The sequence below is a fragment of the Ornithorhynchus anatinus genome, chromosome 12, assembly GCF_004115215.2.
Source record: "Ornithorhynchus anatinus isolate Pmale09 chromosome 12, mOrnAna1.pri.v4, whole genome shotgun sequence".
In the NCBI taxonomy this organism is placed as follows: Eukaryota; Metazoa; Chordata; class Mammalia; order Monotremata; family Ornithorhynchidae; genus Ornithorhynchus; species Ornithorhynchus anatinus.
The window spans coordinates 17,852,203-17,875,083 of NC_041739.1; the positions used below are offsets into that span (position 1 = coordinate 17,852,203).

General features: G+C 37.2%; 1 protein-coding gene across 4 annotated transcripts in view; it reads left to right on the forward strand.

Annotated features, from left to right (window-relative positions):
• PDGFC (platelet derived growth factor C) overlaps window positions 1-22,881 on the forward strand; it is a 172,661-nt gene that overhangs the window by 116,394 nt on the left and 33,386 nt on the right. For all 4 annotated transcript variants that reach the window (XM_029076783.2, XM_029076784.2, XM_029076785.1 and 1 more), the window contains one exon: window positions 12,050-12,230. In XM_029076783.2, coding sequence (XP_028932616.1) covers window positions 12,050-12,230 — 181 coding nt within the window. The remainder of the gene's footprint in view (window positions 1-12,049; window positions 12,231-22,881) is intronic.

Consider the following 22,881-nt stretch of genomic DNA (forward strand, 5'->3'; position numbering starts at 1 on the left):
TTGCCAAATTTCTTCAGAACTCTTTAGGTGAATTCCATTTGGTGCTGGTGATGTGTTTACATCTAGTTTGTCAATTTGGTTGAAAGCATCCTGTGTGGTTATCACAATTTCATCCAGTGCATGGATGTTGTCTACTACAGAATACCAAGTTGGATACCATCATTTCTATAACATCTATAAGTCTATAGCAGAAAAGACTTTGTTGATCCTTTTGGCTAACTCTTTTTAATCACAGTTTGCCTTTCCACCACATACTATCTTCCAATCCAACTTTCAGCTTTTGTTGTATTTGAAGAGTATTTTATTATTCTGCTTTAAGTTTTTTGAAATTTTCTAAGTTCTTTTTTGCCCTGCCTGAATGCATGCTGCAACTAATCTGCTACTTTTTATGGGCTTTCTTGTCTGTATCCCGAAGGTAAGCCTTCCATTATTATTTTTCCATTCAGAGTCCTCCTTTAAGTCACCTATTAGGTGTGGGGTGAAAAATAATATTTTAGTCACCTTTCATTTATATTCCCATCTTTCATTAGATGATATAGTTTCAGTTATCATTTTAGAAACAAATTTCAATATTATAAAGTTTTTAATTTTCATAAAACTTGATAAAAATATTGTAAATAAAATTATATTACAATGTTTTTCAGTACAAGCACTTTTTCCTTATTTTAGATTTTCTCTCCTGCATCCTTTTTCATACTTCCAAGCCATCTCCTGCTATATCCCAAAACAATTCTGCATTCTTGATTTCCCAGATATATTTAATTTCAAGAACAAATTGAACCAAAAGTTCAAGTCTTGGTTTTAATAATATACTGAATACCACCTGCTAAAAATGTTAAGTATTTAGTAGAAGAGCTACAAATATTTGCTATATTTTGACCAAATTTAAATATTATTTCATAACAATTTAGAACACTCGTGTATAATTATAACAATGTGGCATCCTGTGACTTTGTATTCTCTCTTTTGCAATACCATGTCAACCAAAATGAAATGCTCCAAGTAGCTATTTATGGTTTTATCCCATATTGCACATATTTTCAAAAGTAAGTCTAGCACTTTCCAAACAAGAAGTATGGGCTGATGAAACAGTTTTTAGAGATCAGATTTCCCTTCCTTGAATCCTAACATTAAATTGTTCCTCCCTCAACTTGCTATCAATTTCAACTGAAGGATTTAATGGAGGAATTACAAGTGGAGTCATTTTAAAACACCTCATAAGAATAAGAAATTATTTTAAAAGCATTTAAATGAGCAAAGAAGGCACTGGCATTCTGAGAGACCAAAGAGAAATTCAATCATTTCTTCATGATGCATATATTGTTTGCTCAAGTATTGTAAATCAGTCCCATTGTGAGTTCCGGTGTCAAAACGTCTACTGGAGTCCTAACTGAACTTCTCCAAGGCATATCTATTATTCGTGGTGTATTGCTTTCTATCCGCATCATAGATTGTGTCTCATTGTTTTACTGTCCTTCCAAAACTTTATTCTCAAGAAACAGATCACCTGTGTGACCAGAAATACCTCTTTCTTCATCTTTAAAAGGTTCCTTAGAAAGGTTCACACAGTTTGAAGAGGCTTCTCTGTAACAATCAGTTCCCTTTCCTTTATTTTCACTCAAAAATGTAATTTTCTAGATAACGTCTCCATTGCTTTTTCTGGTGATCATTATGCTGAAATGGCTAAAAGAATCAAAAACAATGGAAACAAATTATTCTACAAATTTAGTTGACTTTAAAAGTAAATAATGTAATGTTCAAGATGAGGATTATCTAATGTAAGCATAATGTTTTGTTTGGTTCTTGTAATTGTTTTTAGACTGCCTACAAAACCAATTCTCCTCACTTCTCTCCATCCATTATTTACCACTAATTCTAGCTGCAGTATGCACCTCCAATCCATAGTTATAGTATATAATTTTCACCAAATATCCTGAATTTTCTGCATTATTTTTTAGAGATTATCCAACCATCTCTACTTCAGGATTGATTTTGTTTTTGAAACTTTCTCGTAACTGATAATCCCCAAATTTCTTTTTTGTATTATTATCTTGAACTCCTTTAGTTTGTATTGTATAACCTGAACCCTAAACTATTTTTCACTTTCTAACTGGCTAAACTATTTTCTATTTTTCAAACAGCCCTCACACTGCCTTTTGGACTATCCTAATAAATCATATATACAAAGACTATGGCTAGACAGGAAGTTATTTTGTGTGTAAAGTATTCAGCTGGATGTAATGGGAAGCAAATCTTCAAAACCATAGCCAGTTACTGAATCTTCTAGTAGCATGCTTAGAGAGGTACAGAAGTAATAAAAGAGGCTGAAGCAATTTCCAGGAACTGGGTGAGTGGAGTGGGGCTTTTTTAAAAAAAAAAAAAGAGGGAAGTTAGTAAGATAGAACGTATCTAGCCTTAAAAAAATCACTGGGACTTGCTTCCCAGGAAAAATCAACAGCCAAATGGGCAGTAATCCTGGTCTTGTCATTTTTGTCTCTTTCAAATAGCACAAAATGTGAAGTAATCTACTTATTAAGGGTCATACAGAGTGAGTCAGTCAGCCAAAAAAATTAAGGTTTTCATGTATATGGGAGGTTTTTGGTTTGGTTTCTTGAAAACTGAGCATCTTTTGGGGGAAATTCCAGAAGGTAGTACTTAAATGATTATAATCCTATACATGTCTCCACACAAGTCTTATTCTGAAACAGAAAAGATGTGTAGCTATATGATTGGTGAACAGCTCAAATTGCTCAAATGTATATATTGTTCATATACTTTGAAACCTGTGGGTAGAATGACTTGCTTTCTCTACCTGTGATTAATAAATTTAATGAACTAAATCTTCCCCCTTGCCAAGTTATCTCTGAAAATGTGGACACTTAATAAGATTCGTTGATTCTTTTTAGACCTCCAGATAATTATGTAAGGGAGAAAGCAGCAGGCCAGCAGAAGTATTTCTTAGTGGCTTGAAAGAGTAAATATGCCTCTCTCTAAGAAAATACTTCTTCTAGTACTCCCAAGCATCTTGGCCTTACATTCCCTTGATTTCATGTTAAACTTTATTCTGTCTTTCTGCCTCCAGGGATTTTATTAGTGAGGGTTAAAGTCAGTCTCTGCCTGCTTGATATGTAAAGAGAAAATATAACACTAATGTATGCATCTTTGAATATCTATGAAAATATGTTTCATATTAATCTTTGACTAACAAAAAATGTAAAAAAGGAAAATGAAAATTTAAACACTATACCATATATGTTTAAATGCTAAATTTTTGTTTGGATTTGGACTTCATATATTTAAGGTACAGTAAGCCTTTTTCTGAGTCTTATTCTTTAAATTTTAAGTTTGTGATCTCTTCTAGCAAGTATCTTTCAAGAGAGTAGCAAATGTTTGAGGAGTTTAATTGAGTTTGGATTTTGGGAACCCTGTAAGTGCTTGTTTCTCTTCTACCAACATAGAATATAATTAATTCAATTGCTGTATAGAAGCAACAGCTTTTGGAAGATTCATAGGTGACTAAATAGCCATTTTGGGGAATGCAATAGTTCTATAAAGGCAAAGAGATGCAAAAGCCTAAAAAATGGACTTCTCTCAAACCAGAATTACCATAGGTTACATAGCTTTAATAAAATATCACCAAATAAAAATAAATTGAGTATTGAGTGGTAGAGCTTCAGGATGCAATATGCTGAAGGCAACAGCAGTTATCCAGAAAAAACAGTAGAAACATTAGGTCCCTTAGATTGAGCGAGATAAAGGTGTGCTATGGAATATGATTTAATGAAAAAGGATTCTGGATTCACATTTGTTTCAGAGATCTCCCTGTAGAGAGACTCTGAGGTAATTTCTTCACTATCACCCACTGATCACAGGTCTTGCAAGTCTACCCAGAGGCATTAAATAGTGTCTCATTATTCTGAAACCAAAGCACAGTATATTCCTACCAGAGAAACAGAGTGGGCTAGTGGGGGACTGGTGCCTCTAAATCAAAGAATTTGGGTTCAAATCCTGGATCTGCCATTTGTCTGCTGTGTGACTTTGGCAAGCCACTTAACTTATCTGTTCCTCAATTCCTTCATTTGCAAAATGGGGATTAAATCCTACTCCCTTCTTCTTAGACTGTGAGCCTCATTTGGGACCCAGCACTTCTTACAGTGCTTGACTCATAGTAAGTGCTTCATAAATATCATTATGATGATGATGATGATGGTTACCAGTGAGGAGGAAGTAGCATACACAAGGTTTAGTTGAGTTAACTCATAAAATCTGACAAGCTCATTGTCAAGGAATATTCCAGAGTGCCTAGGCAGAGCAGTGCTAAAATGAGGGAATGATCAATGAGCTGTAAGGTGTTGTAAAACTAAATAGTGGTGGGATACTTTTGCCAAGCATTAACCTATAACCAGCAACAGAGTCTTCAGGTTACCGAACAACAAACACACAACAAGAATTCTCCAGAGATCGAAATAGCTGACATTTTCTTCAATAATCCCTGTTGAGAAAGGTGATGATCATGGGTAAGGTGACAATCCTGCAAAGGTAGCAACCATAATTAATTTGTCCAAACACCTTCCACCATTTAGGATGAAATCTGGAAAAGCATAGCAAACATGCCCTTACCTGAAGATGATGGTAATATTTATGGTTTTTGTTAAGCGCTTGCTATGTGCCAAGCACTGTTCTAAGCGCTGGGGCAAGTACATGATAGTGGGGTTGGACACAGTCCGTGTCCTGCACAGCACTCACAGTCTTATTCCCCATTTTACAGATGAGGGAACTGAGGCACAGACAGAGAAGTAAAGTGACTTGCCTAAGGTCACACAGCAGACAAGTGTCAGAGCCAGGATTAGCACCCATGATCTTCTGACTCCCAAGCCCATGGTCTATCCATTAGGCCATGCTGCTTCGCTATGAACTTTAACTGTTAGAGCCAGGTCTGGTGGAATCTTCAAGTAGCGTCACATCATTTGAGAAAATGCTTAAATCTATGTAGCCCTCAAAATGAAAGTTGAGAGCTCAAAATGGAAGCTTTTGGGGAATTTCATTTCTCTTCAAGATCCTAGAAAGAAACTTGGGCTGGCTATTGAAGAAAATTGTTAATCATTCCCTGTCAAAATGACATTGTGGCTTCTGTCCCATCGTAGTACCTTGGACATAATCTCTTCCACATTTTCATTCAGTCATATTTATTGAGCCTTTACTGTGTGCAGAGCACTCTACTGAGCATTTGTAAAGTACACGTCAGCAATAGAGAGAGACCCTGCCCACACTAGCAGCTCTAATTATGTAGTCTGATTGTTGGTCATGATTCTGTATACTTATTGTGCAGTATTTTAGGTTACATATGAATACACTATAAAAAAATTTAAGAGCTTTCCTAAGAAGAGCAGTACCTTCACCCCCTGGAATGTAAACCCCTTCTGTAGATTGTAATTCAGGGAATGTGTCTAGTGCTAGCCTGTTATATTCTTCCAAGCACTTAGTCCAGTCCTCTGCTCATAGTAAGTACTAAATAATAAATTCCATTGGTTGATTGGTTACCCTTGGGAAGTAAGGTGGAATCATTAATTTAATCCATCTGTTTGAAAATTGCCTTGATATTTGCATCAAAAAATAACCATATTGAGTCAAACCAGTAATCTCTTTATCCTAATAAAATACTTTTCACGGGTGTACAGAAGGACGCTAGTCAAAGTAGTGTGAGGATTTCCCTCCTTCATTATGTTTATGTGGTACTTAGTGCTTTCTAGGTGCCCAGCACTGTGCTGAACACTGGAATGAATGCAGGATAATTACATTGGGTTCAATCCCTATCCTACACCAGACTTACAGTCTCTAAGAAGTAACATCCAATGAGAAGTAATGTAGCGTAGTAGATAGAGCACGGGCCTGGGAGTCGGAAAGACCTGTGTTCTAATCCTGACTCTGCCACTTGTCTGCCGTGTGACCTTGGGCAAATCACTTTGCTTCTCTGTGCCTCAGTTACCTCATCTGTAAAATGGAGGTTAAGATTGTGTGTCCTATGTGGGAAAGGGATTGTGTCCTACCGGACCAACTTGTATCTATCTCAGCACTTAGTACAGTGCCCGGCAGAGAGTAAGCGTTTAACAAATACCATTAAAAAAACCCATAATTTGGGATGGTAAGATTTAATTGTACTCTCTTGTATAAAACCTGAATTTGATTAGCAGTAGAGTTGAATGTTAGCATTATGGCCTCCTTCCTAGGCACACTTTCCCACAGTGCATGATGAGACCAAGAAACGGAAAGCAGAGTCAAAGGTCATTTTGTCCCCTGGAAATCTAATAATAATCTTGGTATTTGTTAAGCGCTTACTATGTGCAGAGCACTGTTCTAAGCCCTGGGGTAGACACAGGGTAATCAGGTTGTCCCACGTGAGGCTCACAGTCTTCATCCCCGTTTTACAGATGAGGGAACTGAGGCACAGAGAAGGTAAGTGACTTGCCCACGGTCACACAGCTGACAAATGGCAGAGCCAGGATTTAATGGGTTGGAGCAGGCAAGAGGTCAAGCTTTAGTCCAAACTAAAGCGCTTCTGATCTCCACCTGCCACAAATATCACTTCACCCTTCAAGTGCCATATTTGATATAAAATGGCAAGACAGATTTAAAGTGTCGAAGGCCTTGGATTGTAGTCTATGACTGTGCAGTTGTGGGTAGGGAATGTGTCTACCAACAGAACAGAGCTCTTGCCTAGTAAGCATTGTTTGATAGTCTGCTTCACAGCATCACCAGAGACAAGATCTAGGGGGCTGGATGAAAGCAATGGACTCAAGCCATTGTCGAGAATATGTCCAGAATCATGCAGTTTAGAGCTCTCTCAGCAGTGGGACTCTGGGGTCTATGGGAGAATCGTGGGTGATGGGTTGCTGCCTTTTTTCTGTGCAAGATTATGGGAGCATAGTCCAATTCCTCACTGATGAAGAAACAAGCAGGAGACCTATACTAGGCAGCGAAGAGCTGTCACTAACTGTCAAGAACACTAGGGCAAATGGGAGAGGCTGAGATACATGGCCTTTGTGGCATATATGCTATAAGGTGCACTGGTCAGGTTAAAATGGTGACAACTGGAAATATAAGATTAGTTCATCCTCTTTTAACAGTGGAACAAGGAACAAGGAACACACTAGTGATCTAAACCAGAGTTAATATACATTCACCCCATAGGTACAATTCATACATTGGAAGATGACGTCACTTAAAGTTCTCACCTACCCATGAGTGTGAGCATACTGGAATATTTACTGTGGAACTGATCTGCCTTTCCACAGTGTTTTCACATAAAGATAGATCCTTGCTCTTCTAATGGGTTTGTCTCAAATAGGGTCTGCATTCTTCTCTTTGAACCTGCCTCATGGTATTCATATGTTCGTAAAGGCTTTGTTCAAGGGGAGAGATCCTATCCTTCTCCATTTCCTGCTCTTCATGCTGACCTGATTACTGCAGTGGTCTCACATCATTCCCCTGAATTATTTGGGACTAAATGTCACAACAACTTTAAAGTCATGCATTTTATTCCCCCAGCAGGCACATGGCATAATGTGGTAGAAGGAAAACCCTAATCTGAATGTTCAGAGATTAGAATTGAAAAACAGAAAAGACGTTTTCCTTTATTTTGTCCATTTAATAGACTGATGGTGTGAATAGTGGGACTTTTGTATCAATTCAGTCTATTCATGCAATTTTCTTTCATGACGGCTAAAGTGTATTCCACTGGACCTAGGTATGGAAATATAATTGCTCTTCTACTGAAAGCTTTTGATGCCAAATTTCTAAGGCTGTGAAGAGACCAGGATAAAGAAAGATTTTACTTACTACATAATTCTCCTTAAACAAACAGGTATTTAGCATTAAAATCATTTTAGGGATCTTGCAATCCAGGAAATAATAGGTTGCCTGTTAGAATTAATTGGCCAACCCTGGCAAGGATCTGCAGATATATACATTGGAAGGCTGGATTGTTTTCTTCTTGAGATTCAGTTTGAGACTTTAACACTAAAGCTCTCCCGAGCACTTAGTACAGTGCTCTGCATACAATATGTGCTCAATAATAATTGTATTGCATTATAATCAGTATGGTATTTATTAAGCGCTTACTATGTGCCAGGCATATCTTTCACAGCAAGTTCAGACTCGAAATGGATTTTTACAGCCACCATCAGACTGTTTGGCAGAATTTCATAGAATGGTCATCATTAACTGGTATCAGGTTAATTGACAAAATATTAGCAAATTCTGGAAATAGTGTATTTGAAAGTTAATATCTCTAGGAAAATAGAGGTGTATGAAGATTCATTAAATCTGTTAGAGGTGTTTGTTTTTCTGAATGTATGCTATTTTCCATTCCACTTAAGAGTAAGAACACAGCCCTCATAACTTGAAAATTCCCACATGAGAACTAGAGTTTTGTCTACAACACCAGACTTGTTTGTTGAACATAAAAGAACATAAATCCTCTATAGGTCCCAAGGGAGATGTTAGAGAAAGGGAGTAATCATTATAAACCACTTAGTGCTGTATGTACTGTATCAAGTTGCCGTGAGAAAGTTATGTTTGATTGGCTCATAAAACAGGTTTAGTAAATCCTTTAAATAGTGATTTGAGCAATTGGGCACCCTGGAATACAATACCTGAGAGTGTATTATAAGGATTACAGAGCCTCCAGAATAGTCACCTGGAGATGTGAAGATTTCTGTATATCAGAATGGCGATTTCTGTTTTCATTTGACACATCAGGTGTCAGAGGGCTTTATTGCCTCCCTTTTTTAGGTCTGTGCACTTCTTGCTCTTGTTTTACAAGAGTTTGAACCACAAAAGAGAAACTTCAGCCACTGACAACCCAAACTGTGCATGCAAGCTTAGCATTGCTGCATCATATAAATTTACACACATATCATTAAAGAAACATTGATGGCAGAATGTGGATGAATTCAGAAATTTGATTGTTATTGCAATGAAGCAGTCAGTGGGGTGGTTGAGCCCAATGATGATCTTTACATCGGAATGCATAGTACTCTGTCAATGAATGTACTCATTTCATTTATTTTTAATGAAATCCTAAAACATACTAGTCCTTGAAGCCGAAATAAATATGCACGACAGACTTGCACAAACATGTAATTCAAAAATTTATTACCTGCTGTCTAGCTGGAGACCTGGGGATCATTATGAAGATTAAGTTTACTAAAAAAATTATAGCACAACTTTAGTGGAAAATTGTAAGAAGTAATAATTTGCACATTAAGCATTATGAATGTTACTATCCCCAAAGTTGACTCTCTTCCTTATAGAAGACTTTAATATCTAAATTTTACTCACTCAGGTTTTTCTTGTTAAAGAGCAACCCCCATTTATAATTTTCTAAAGGATTTTTTAAGCAGGAAGGGATTTAGGTAGGAGCCTATCCTAAAGTGGAAAATATTACACTTAATGTTAAACTTAAGCAATCAAGGGGAAAAGAAGTGAATTTCATTCGAGGGAAAGGGGAGGCAATCTGTGAACAGTAAAACTCTCATAAGGGCACCCTGGACTATAAAGTGTTTCCATATGATACATTTCCTTGTTAAGTTACATTTAAATTCCAACTTTCCTATTTTTTTCTTAGGAAATTTTCTTTAAAGTGACATTTTATCATTAGGAGCTAATATTTACATCAGGTTTTGGTATGACTGTTGACCAGAAAAAATTGCAAGAATATATTTCACAGTATCCATAAAATATCTATCGCAATATTTGAATTTTATAATGCATTTTCTTTGAGTTGTTCAGCGGCCAAATGTATTTCCGCTGAATACATTGTGTGTCAAAACTGGACCGGCTTTGAGGGCAAACTAATTCTAAATGAATGGGTTTTACATTAGGGAATTACTTAAGATCTATTTTGGGGCTTACTCCTTCCTTGCTGGATCAAAGGGAGAAGTCATTAAAACACTTTTATACCTCAGTTTATAGGAGATTACCAGATATTTTGAAGATAGTGCATAGGATTTTGCAGAATGGTACTCTGTAAAAGAATACAATGGTTCTGTTGTCCCCCTTGCCACCCTTGTCACCTTTCTTGCCTTTATTTCCACTTGAAATAAAGTTGGTAATCAGTTGTATTTATTGAGTACTTTGTTACTGTATTCACTCAAGTGCTTAGTGCAGTGCTCTGCACAGAGTTGGTAGGTACGTTTCCTGCCCACACAGTGAGTGTACCATCTTAGAGGGGATAGTGAGATCAATATAAATAAATTATGGGTATATATATTAGTGCTGGGTGGCTGAGGGAGGGGTGAATAAAGGGTACAAGTCCAAATGCAAGAACGATGGAGAAGGGAATGTGAGAAGAAGAAATGAGGGCTTAATCAGGGAAGGCCTTTTGGAGGAGATGTGCTTTTAATATTCTTTGAAGGTGAGGAGAGTGAGTGTCTGTTGGATATGAAGAGGGAGGGCATTCCAGGCCAGAGGCAGAACATGGGCAAGAGTTCAGCAGAAAGATAGTTGAGATCAAGATACAGTGAGAAGATTGGCTTTAGGGAAGTAAACTGCATGAGGTAGTTTGTATTAGAAATCAGGGAGGTAAGGTTGGAGGGGGCATGATGCTTTAAAGCCTATGGTAAGGAATTTCTGATGCAGAGGTAGATAGGCAACTACTGGAGGTTCTTGGGAAGTGGGGTAACATCATTTTGTAGAAAAATGATCTGGGTAGCAGAATGAAGTATGGACTGGAGTGGGAAGAGACAAGAGGCAGGGAGGTAAGTAAGAAGGCAGATACACTAATTAATGCGGGATAGGATAAATCCTTAGATTAACATGGTATAACAATTTGAATTGGGGAGGAAAGAGCAGATTTTAGCGACGTGAAGGTTGAACCAACAGCGTTTAGTGACAGATTGAATGTGTGGGTTGAGTGAGAGAGATGAGTTGAGAATAATGCCAAGGTTATGGGTTTGTGAGGATGATGATGATGAGAAAATCAGGAAAAGGACAGGATTTGAATGGGAAAAATGAAGAGTTTTGTTTTGGACAAGTGTGAGGTGTCAGCAGGACATCCAAGTGGAGGTGTTCTGAAGGCAGGAGGAAATGCGAGACTGCAGAGAAGGAGAGAGATCAGGGCTGGAGATGTAGTGTGGGGAATCATCCACATGGAGATCCTGGTAATTGAAGCAAATGAGTTCTCCAAGGGAAGGGGGTGTAGATGGAGAATAGAAGGTGAACAAAAACTGAACCTTTAGGGACTCCCAGAGGATAGGAGGCAGAAGAGCAGCCTGTGAAAGAGACTGAGAATGAGGAGCCAGAGACATAGGAGGAGAATTTGGCGAGGAAGCCAAGGTTGGATAACTTTCCAGGAGAAGGGGATGGTCGACAGTGTCAAAGGCAGCTGAGAGGTTGAGGAGGATTGTGTTGGAGTAGAATCCTTTAGATTTGGCAAGATGATCATTCCTTATCTTTTAGAGGGCAGATTCTATGGAGTGGAGAGCGTGGAAGCCAGATTGGAGTGGGTCAGAGACAGTATTGGAGAGGCAGTTATCTGATGAGTTTAGCCTAAAGAGAGAGCCAACTATATAATTGAGAATGGGAACCATTCAAAATAAAGTACTATTTGATGACAAAAATGATGTCATTGCTGGTCATTTTCATGGGAAATAAGGAAAATTATCAGACTAGGCCAGATCAACATACCACAAAAGGAAATGGAGAGAGTTACTCTTTGGTAAACCTAGATGACATAAGCATATGTGGCTAAGTTAATATTAAAAATGACTTGGTAACTCAGTGGTTTTCCCCTATATTGCAGTATTTATTTACGCAGGGCATTTAATTAGGCCAGCAGCGATTTGAGGTGTACGTTTATGATTTGGGAAACTATTTTTTTTAAGATAATCTTCTAGACTGTAAATTTCTTGTGGGCAGGGAACTTATCTACTCTCCCAAGTACATAGTACAGTGTTCTGCACACCATAAGCTCTCAATGAATATGATTGATTCATTTAAGTTCTGCAAAAATATCAGATCAAATACCTGTGGTTTTTTTCTCTCATTTCAGGTATGATTTTGTAGAAGTTGAGGAGCCCAGCGATGGCACTATTTTGGGGCGCTGGTGCGGTTCCAGTACTGTGCCAGGGAAGCAAATCTCTAAAGGGAATCAAATCAGGATAAGATTTGTTTCGGATGAATATTTTCCTTCTGAACCTGGATTCTGCATCCATTACTCACTTACCATGCCAGTAAGTAATATGATTTCAGGCCTAGTTGATTTCAGAAAATGAAAGTGACCTTGGTATACCTCATAGCTAATTAGTCAATTATTTTTTGCTTATTTTCAATTGTTTTCACTTTTTAAAAAATGTTCTCTGGCTTGGAACTTTGCTTTATTAGGGCTTCAGAAATAAATGACTTTTTTCTTGGATTGAGAGACTACAGATACAGTTGCTCATGTAGAAATTTCAATAAGTGTATTACTAATGTTGTGCCTTGAAATTAAGCGTTTTCCTAGCTTTGAGAAGAATATAGTCAGACTAAGGAATCTGCCTCCTGTCTGCAGGAAAACTGACATTTCAAAGTTGATGAGAAGTCAGGGAAGCAATTTAAAACAATATATAGTAGGGGCTTGCAATTTAAGCGACATAGTCAAGATCTGCAAAATTTGAATGGGCGTTTTAAATTCATTTTAGTCTGTGCCCATACTAAATAATCTTTCTCGCAGACTTTCCTAGCATTTTTCCATCATATTTCTTAATCTGTTTATGGTACTCCATGTGTTTCTCAAATGTTCTTTAATGAAGCTAAAAACATATAAGATCTCATATTCTGGTGCTATTCTTTGAAACAGCTAACTTCAGCTGACAAAGCAACAGAGTGATACAAAATCAAGATAGAAAAGTGGCTCAGATACATAATGGGTCCAGTTAAATAGCATATCGCTTTGAAAAATCTTTTTAATAAATTGATTTTTTTCTTTGTCAGTGTGATCATCATTTTCTCCTCTGCAGTCATTATGAGGTGTTATTCTCACAGTTAGTTGCATGAATATTAATCTTTCTACCTTTTTTAATAGAGATGTCAGTGACCTGTTTCTAACTTTAAAATATTCTCCCTTCATCAGAGAATGCTGGTATTATTCTGTGATTGAAAATTGTTCTTTCACTTGCCCTGTTTCCTGTCTCCCATCTTTGTTGACTACTTAATGTGAGCAGTAAGCACACACTTTACTATGCACTTTTGGGAGTGCAGTACAACAGAATTGGTGGACATGATACTTGCCCATGAGAAATTTACGGTCCATCCTTGATCCCTTATTATACCATTCCATTTTTATAAATATTTTTTGTCTTTTTTCCCTAGTGTATTTTGCTTCGTAAATAATTTAACACACATCCAGGGTTATCATCGTAGATTCTATATAAGAATGGCCAAAGGGATTTACACCAAATAAGCCTGCAGGTCACTCTCCCTGTAGGGTCATCTGGGGAAGCAGCCAAGATCTTTTTTGAATCAGCACATCCAGCATGAGCCAGGCAAAAATTCCACAACGGTATCAATTGAGCAGTTGTTCAGAGACTTAGTGGGTAAGGACATTTTCGTATGTAAAAGTGGCTCCTGCCAACTAAAATGAAGGCACTGGCTTGTGACACCACAGCTATTATCCAATTGGAGGGGGAAAAAAAGGGTCTGGTCTTATTACTAGGCAAGAAAGGAAGGAACAAGGATGAAGGGGGTCAGCAAGCCTGGGCGGATCGATTTTCTGACACTGAAAAGTTTGCAGTCTCTAAGGTTTAACCAAGGCAACATGAATGAGAAATTTCAGATTTATTTGTTAATTATCTTTGTCTTCAATAAAATCTTGCCAATTTAGGATATGCTGTCATCACTGAGACAGTGGGGAATGGCAGGTCTACAGAATCCAACCGAGTTTTCCATCTTCTTGGGAAGTCAGAACTGCCAAAGTCTCAAGATTTTGGGCCATTTATTCAGAGTAGCTTTTTGGGTAATATAGAATCATCTGGAAACTGTTTTTTTATATGTAAGCACCTTGGGGATAGTAATCATGTCTACTAAGTCTACTGTAGTCTCCCAGGCACTTAAGACAGTACTCTGCATGAGATAAGCATTTAATAAATACTGTTCATTGATTGGCATACCTCATGGGTTTGGAGCAATTGAAGGGATGTTGACTTTCCATTTTACTCCATCAACATTTCCTAAAATTTGACAAGAATATGTATCACCCAGGATGAGCTCTTCCCTTCCTAAACAAGGAGAGCTAAATTTGGGCCTGGCCTATTTCTGTGGTGTGATATTATCAGAAAAATCCAGATGCTGTTGCTCTTCTTTCTAGACTGTAAACCAAGCAGCGTTGTCTAGTGGTTAGAGCATGGGCTTGGTAGTCAGAAGGACCTGGATTCTAATTCCATCACTGCCACTTAATGATTATGTTATTTGTTATATGCTTACTATGTGCCAAGCACTGTACTGGGGTGAATACAAGCAGATCAGGTTGGAAACGGTCCCTGTCCAATGTGAGATTCACAGTCTTAATCACCATTTTACAGATGAGGTAACTGAGGCCTAGAAAAGTGAAGTGACTTGCCCAAGGTCACAGACAATTGGAGGAGCTGGGATTAGAACCCATGACCTTATGACTCCCAGTCTCTATCCACTGCACACTTGTCTGCTGTGTGATCTTAGGCAAGTCGTTTCACTTCTCTGTGCCATAGTTACATCATCTGTAAAGTGGGGAATAAGGCTATGAGCCATGTATGGGACACGGATTGTGTTCTACCTAATTATCTTGTATCTACCCCAGCACTTAGAATAATGCCTGACACATAGTAAGCATTCAACAAATACCATTTGAAAAAAAAAGGATTGTGCCTATAGCATGGCTCAGTGGACAGAGCCCGGGCTTGGGAGTCAGAGGTCGTGGGTTCGAATCCTGGCTCTGCCACTTGTCAGCTGTGTGACTGTGGGCAAGTCACTTCACTTCTCTGTGCCTCAGTTCCCTCATCTGTAAAATGGGGATTAAGACTGTGAGGTCCACGTGGGACAACCTGATGACCTCGTATCTACCCCAGCGCTTAGAACAGTGCTTGGCACATAGTAAGTGCTTAACAAATAGCAACATTATTATTATTACCCCAAGTGCTTGGGGCAGTGGTGTGTACCCAGTAAGCACTCAATAAATTCACTGATTGATCATCTAGAGTAAGTGATATTTTGAAGTCCCTACTGTCTTTCTACTGGCTTTGAGATGCTTTCATGTCAAACATCTAGTTCATACTTTTGGACCCCTTTAATTCAAGATGCTAAATTTATGACTAAGCTACTGAATAAGAAGGTAGTCCAGTATAAATTTGAGCCCATTTTGGAGTTAGCTAGGACCAAATTCATAGATACATAGTCTCAGAATTAAAAGTGAAATAATCACCAGTAGTCCTTTTAATTTAGAAAGGTCACTGAAACATGGAATTCACTGAAATCAATAGCGATTGAGGAGTTCCTTTAAACTAATTTTCACCAGAATAACCAATATTCTGTAGAGGTTAATTTATCAGAGAACTATAGCATGCAACTAGATTCATCTTGAAAAGCAGTGTGGCATTGTGGAAAGAGTATGGGCCTGAGGGGTCAGAGGATTCTAATTCTAATCCTGGCACTGTTTCTGACCTGATTATCTGGTTCTTACTCCAGTGCTCAGTGCAGTATTTGACATATACTAAGCCCTTAAAAACTGTCAATTTTACTATTATTACTATTAGTAATCAATATTAAGTAAGAATCCTGAACTGTTATTTTTCTACCATCTTCTGGGTTGCTCAGGGATCCTCAAAAATAATTTGAATTAGAAATATCACCTGAATATGAGATGGATTATTGGATTCTGATTGAGTCACATTGAATTTGGCCCACCCAATGTTCTTCCTTACTTGAGGTGTCAGTCAAAGAAGAATGGGATTTTTACACACCAGCAATATCATGTGATTGTCATAAAAGATAATTAAGTACAGGAAATGATAAATTATGGATGTTGTCGATTTGGCCCTTGTTTTTTCCAGCACAAGAAAAAAGGGACTGCTTATATTGAATTTTTCTTCTGGATTCCTATCTAGAGAAATTCAGTTAAAACTGTATCTGATTCTGTGAATGAAGAGCATCCAGTTAGTTGGTGAACAGCCACTGATTTGATTTACCTTTACATCTGACATATTTTTCATGCAAATAACTATCCACTTAAAATAACTTTCTCCCCTTGAATTTTTCTAAACTCTAAACTCCAATCTTAAAAAAAAAAACTGAATTATTCATATTTGCATTCTTATATAATGTAGGCTATCAACTGAAAATTTTTGTAATTTTAAGTCTGATAGGAAACTAGTAGAAATATTCGGATGTATAACATAAAGCTCATTCAAGCACGTAGCTTTGTAATAATCCTTAGGAAAATAACTAATTTTGAAATAAATGTTAAAATGTTGAATAAATGTTGAAGTAAATGTTAATCTCAACATAGAGAATATAACAAGACCTCCTGTCATAAAAGTTCATAAATTTCTCACATAAATAATGAAAATTGAAGTTAAACCATATCGAGCTGACTTTTTTTTTATTCTAAGGGAGGAAAAATATCTGGTAGATTAGAAGTGAGAGATTGTTTGGGAAGAAATGAAGCAAAACTGAAATAAAACAGTACATCCTTGTTTCTGTTTGGAGGCCACACAGAGAGAGGACACAGGGCACGTTTCAGATCCCTTAGGAAGGATAGAAATACTTTTGTTTAATTCTGGACTAATTTATAATAGATTATGGATGTTTTGCTTTGTATAATGTGGTTTTAAATGATGATTAAGTAGCCAAAGAATGATGGCAACTCTCTCGCACTGTCTAAATGTGTTATTATTAGATCTTCTGGTTACATCCTTTCTGGATATAATCTGTGGTATTTTATTAGAAAAAATTAGAAACCTGTCAATTGCTTCACCAAAACAAAATACCATTTTAAGCATAGGAAACTCTCATGTGTCCCAGTCTCTTCATTGGTATTTTGTTCTTGTATTAAATTCAACTGAGCTTGAATCTTGAATTAGAACTGTTCATACTAGAAATGATAAACTATGGAACAGAAATAATAGATAATCCTAAAGAATTGTGTTCTGGTTAACATGCTGAAGCTTAAACTGCTGTTGCTGTATTGGTCATATGGTTATTGCTTTTTTGCAGTGTTCAATAATTTTAAGAAAAATCCTTTTCTAAATGAAACAAAGTAACTTTTTTCACTTTCAGGACTGCAGTTTAGGAGATCTGGAGGCAGAAGGAGGGAAGGAGAGGGGATTTCCTCCATCATGCCAATTTAGTTCACATTTCCCATCATTGTTACTATTTTTTTAATTGTGAATATGAGATTCAGATTAGTTTAATTCTTATTTAAGATTTGGTCACTAAAGAGGCAATTCAATTGTGGGTCTCTGAAATGATGTATATACTGTGAATATATTTTTATGTGCAGAAATGTGAATAATTAGCTATTAAAAGTTTTGTGCTCTACTTGAAATTGCATTTTCAAGTCCTGTCCTGGTTCTCAAAGTAAAATTGTGGTTTGCACAATGACCACTGTGTAATTGGAGCAATTATGTAAACCATAACTATTTACATTACATTAATGGATAAAATCCTTCCCAGTGATTTAACTCAAATTAAGTTGGTTTGGCTAGGAAAATACCATGTAATGTAGACTGTTGTTACTTGGGGGAGGGGTTGGTGGGGATACTTGATGCCTGAGGTGCCATTAAGGAATGCATGACTGATTGCTAAAGTAGTTATTAATTATGCAGGCTATGGAGAACAAAGCAACTCCAGTGAATATTGAAGTTAGGTTGAGATGGGGAATATTTTTTCAATCTCTCTGGTGTATTTGTTGGTAAAAAAAAAAAAGTGAAATGAAAATATCTTTGCAAGAAGCAAACAATTCAAATGTATTCATTTTGGGTGAGAGAAGAATCTGAAGTTCTTCTAAGGAAGGAATACTTAGTTGAAAAAGGTGTGTTTAAGATCTGAGGCAGTGATCAAACAGCACAGTAAAGTTCATATAAGGAATTATTATGAATATTTAGATCAGTAAGTGAGAAACAATTTTTGTGGAGGTACCATTAGTCTTACTAAAAAAATAAAGATTACTAACTGACATTTCCATAGTTTTAGTCTAGTTCTGAGAAGCAGCATCAACTAACCAGTCATATTTATTGAGCACTTACTGTGTGCAGAACACTGTATTGAACACTTGGAAGAGTACAGTAAAGCAGAATCGGTAGAGATAGTCCCTATCCACAGGGAGCTAATGATGAAGTTTATTCTCAAATAGAATATTCTTTTGCACCCATCTGTATTTTTGAATTATATTCAGAGGTAGAATCATTGTAACCTATGGGTTTTTTATGTTTAAAAAATTACCAGGTATCAGTCATTTCATAACAGTTGATTGTTATTCCATTAATCAGTGGTACAATGAAGAGGACTGTACTAAATACTTGGGAAAATACAATAGAATAAGTAGACATGATTCCTGTCCTCGAAGAGTTTACAATTTCCAGGTGTTGTATACTTAAAAGTTAAATTCCTCAATTTCACTGGGAGGTAGTCCTAAAAATATACTTCTTCAGTTGCATTTACACAACTGAATTACTTTTTCCATTTTTTTAAATCATAGCAGATATCCTAGACCTTCCACCTGAATACGTGTCTCCTGCACACTCCTGAGTTTCTGTTCTAGGAAAAAAAAATTCCAAATATATGGTTTGTCATTAAGCATAAGGACAAAATGCTAATTATTACTAATACAGTACCGAACGATAAGAGGCTACAAGATGATTTTCCTGTGCTGTTGTGTGTGTGTGTGTGTGTGTGTGTGTGTGTGTGTATCAAGATAATGCCCACCCTCTCACATCATCCTGTAACAGTCATTTCAGAGGTCATTAAGTGATGAAGTATGCCTGTGAAGTTACCCAAATACCTTTACAAGTTTATTTCTGTTGCTTTTCCGAGTTCCCACTGGGAGTAGGTAACGCCACCAGCCTAGTCAATTCCACACACACAACATATAATGCAGAAATTAACATCATGTGGAAAAACAGGATTATTATCATGAGGAACAAAAGTTTAGACTAAACAGAAATGAATTACTCAAAAACAGTGTAGAGTAGTGTAGAACGCACAGGCCTGGAGGCGGGATCTGGGTTTTAATCCTGATTAATAATATAATTGTGGTATTTAAGCACTTACTATGTGCTGAGCATTGTTCTAAGCATTTGGGTATATATAAGATAGGTTGTCCCCGGGGAACTCACAGTTTGAATCCCCATTTTACAGGTCAGGTACCTGAAGCACAGAGAAGTTAAGCAGCTTGCCCAAAGTCACACAGCAGACAAGTGGTGGAGCAAACCCATGTACTCTGACTCTTTCTTATTACCTGCTCTGAGACCTTAGGCAAGTCACTAAATTTCTGTGCTTCAGTTTCCTGATATGTGAAAATGAAGATGAAATTCCTGTTCTCCTTCCCTTTTGGACTGTGAGTCCCATGCGGGGCAGATACTGTTGTGTTGCGTCTACCCCAGTGCTTAGTACAGTGTTTGGTACATAGTAAGCCTGAATAAAATTCCACAGTACAGAAGAGGAAGGCAGAAGCAGAAATACTAAAGTACATTGAAGGTTACATATGCTTCACTTATAGCAGGTGTTTAATAAAGACAGTATTACTACAGCGATATTATCAAGGTTTTTTTCCTTAATTTTTTGTCAGTAGTTAAATCAGGTCACAAGCCCAGTAGATGTAAAAAGATTTATCTAAAGCAAATGTTAAGCCTTTAAATTTATGTTTACCTTCTATTAAGGTTAAAACCTCCCCGGAAATCTTTGGATATGATAATGCTTACTAACGTGAGCACAGAATTTGTAGAACACTTCAGAAATACATCCGCAACATAAGGAAAGCTTCGTAAAGATGACATTTAATTTTTGGAAAACATTTTCGATCAAATTACAAGATCAGGTTTACTTCTAATCCATAAACTGCATTCCGAAGAGAGCAATATAAACAGTGGACAGTATGTGTATTTCGGGATCGTGCCCTTGGGGTCTAATGGGATAGGTATGTGGATTAATCTCAGGAAAGATTGAAATTGGAAAGGGTACCAATATATCTCTCATTGGGTATTTTTTGAGTGACCAGAGGGACTGTGGAAGGAAACACTGTGAAGTATCTCAAGACATAATAGTTTCTATGTATTGTACTTCCTCAAATACAGTGCTCTGCACAATGTAAGTACTAATTAGGGTCATACTTTCATGACTTTCCTGTCTCTCAAAATGTTCAGAATATCCCTCTTGCACTCTTTCGTACTTTATCAGTGTCATCCATACTAAAAAAATCCAATGTGATGATAATTTGGAAAGATTTAAACAACGAAATGCAGAAGATTCCTCTCAGACAATTACCCCTACTGATGCAAAATGAAGGCATAAAATGTCACTAAAAGCTAAATTTATGAAGAAAGCAAAATAATAGCTATAACCTCAGTCATGTGGGATCATGCTTGCAGCTGTTGCGAGGAAAACTGCATTTCTACTTCAGACTAGTGAAAGCACCAGAATCCAGAGAAGAGAAATTCTTGGCACAGTAACAGCATTGTTCTGTGGCTTCAGGGCAAGTCTGGTCTCTGTGTTTGTCTTCCCAGCCTTAAGAGGAGAAATTATTTTTTGTATAAAAAGGGATGGATAAGATCAATGAATCAATCATATTTATTGTTTGCTTAGTGTATGCAGAGCACTTGGGTTTTGTTTAATTTTTTTTGGTTATGTTTTTGTTGTTTTATGAGAGCATGTAGTTGTATAAAAAGGCGGGATCAGGGACAGCCAAGCTCATTTCGATTCAAATATTTAGCTCATCTCTAGACTATAAGCTTGTTATGGGAAGGGAATATGTCTGCTAATTCTGTTGTATTGTAATCTTCCAAGAGCTTAGTAGAGTGCTCTGCTCATAATAAGCACTCAGTGAATGTAATTGCTTATTATTTGAGCTATTTTAAATGCTTTTGAATCAAGTCCTATTGAGGAACCAAGGATTTGCACTCAAACAAAAAGTGAAAATAGCCCAATGGTGATGGAATTTGTCTCTGAATGTGCAGTAGATTTTGAAGTAGAAATGGGAGCCTCAGGGCTTCCATTCTGCCATCTTCTGTAGACTGGCACTTAACTTGTGAAATGGACCTACCTGTAATGAAAAAAGTTGTAGAAAAGACAACATCATACTGATCAGGATATTTTCCCAGGTATGTTTCTGTACCATTTGGGTGTATGTTCTCCTTGATTAAGCCTTTTTTCCCCCAACTCCCATTCTTTCTTTGTCGTCTGTGAAGTTGGATCTGTACCAATTTGTTATTCACCCCACCCTCAGCCCTACAGCACTTATGTATCAAATCTGTGAATTATTTATATTAATATGTCTCCTCTCTAGACTGTAAGCTCATGGTGAGCAGGGATCAGGTCTATCAATTCTGCTGTATTGCTCTTTTCAAAGCACTTAGTACAGTGTTCTGTACACAGTAAATGCACAATAAATAACATTGAATGGATTATGTTCTGTTTGAAAGCGAGCAGATAATCATATATTCTTTGAGATGTAGAAATGAAGTAGTTCCTGGGCATTGAATTGTTTAGGGACAGACCTAAGACAAGCCAAAACCTGATTTCAGTACCTGAAAGTGGAGGTATTAAAAGAGATGACACATGTTTTGGAAAAGACTCTTTAGAAGTAATCCCAGGTATTCTGACTCTCTTTTCTTTTCTTCTTGGGATTTGGTGAGTGATATGTTAAGGTGATTAGTCCTGTCTCTGATAAAAGAATCCAGGGAGCTATTCAGTTCTAGCCTAAAACCCAGTACTTTTCTAACCTGAGAGGATGTCCTTTGTTTCACTGAATGATGATGACCTAGTCCTCTTCTAGTTCCTTTGCAACTTCATTGTTTTCAGGCTTCTGATCATCTCAGAGAGGTGAACATTTCAAGAGAATAATCTGTGGATTAAAAGTTAAAAGCTTTATGTTTGTAAGGAAGGATAAAAAAACTGGGTGTAAAAAAGAAGAAAGCTTAGCACTCTTAATGTACATTTACTTGTTCATACTTCTAATGTTATGTTTTTCATGTCTTCCCGGTTTGCACTTGCTTCCACCCCCGTCCCCCAATTTGAATTCTTAATAGAATTAAAATTGTTTTGTTTGGATCTTCAGTGATCTTTGTATTATGGTACCAAATATTTAGTGTCTTTCAGGAAATTGCTATGAAGAGAGAAATAATCAAAGCAAATTAGTCAAACAATGGTTTTTTAGTGTGTATTGGGTGCTCAATTTAAGTGGTTGTAGGCCAGGGATTTTCAACCACCTTCAAAACCATCCTTCAAAGGTCTCAGGTTGTCTCATTGTAAAACCTCATGCTTCCTCCGTCTTTCACTTCCTGTATACCCAGTCATCACCTGCTGCTGCTGCTCCAGATTTTCACTTTGGCTTAGGGAGTATTCCTCACACAGAGAGAAGCAGCACCCATTGCAGCTGCTGCCTTCCCTGAATTCTTGCTTCTTGGGGCTGTGGAGCTAAATTAAGTGTGGAAAATTGGTGGCAGCAGGAGCAAAAACAGTTTTGTGTTTATTCCTGCCACAGCTGCTGCTCTGAGGTGCTTCTTGTTGGTTCCCTGGAGTTCTGGCTCAGACAAGAAACCCAAATAAGCAGTTAGTGATGCTGTTGCTGCTGTTGAATTGGACTGAACCCCCTGATAAGCCGAGTGTCTCCTATTCTATACTCGTAGTTGGAAACCTATAGCATATATTATGCTTGATACT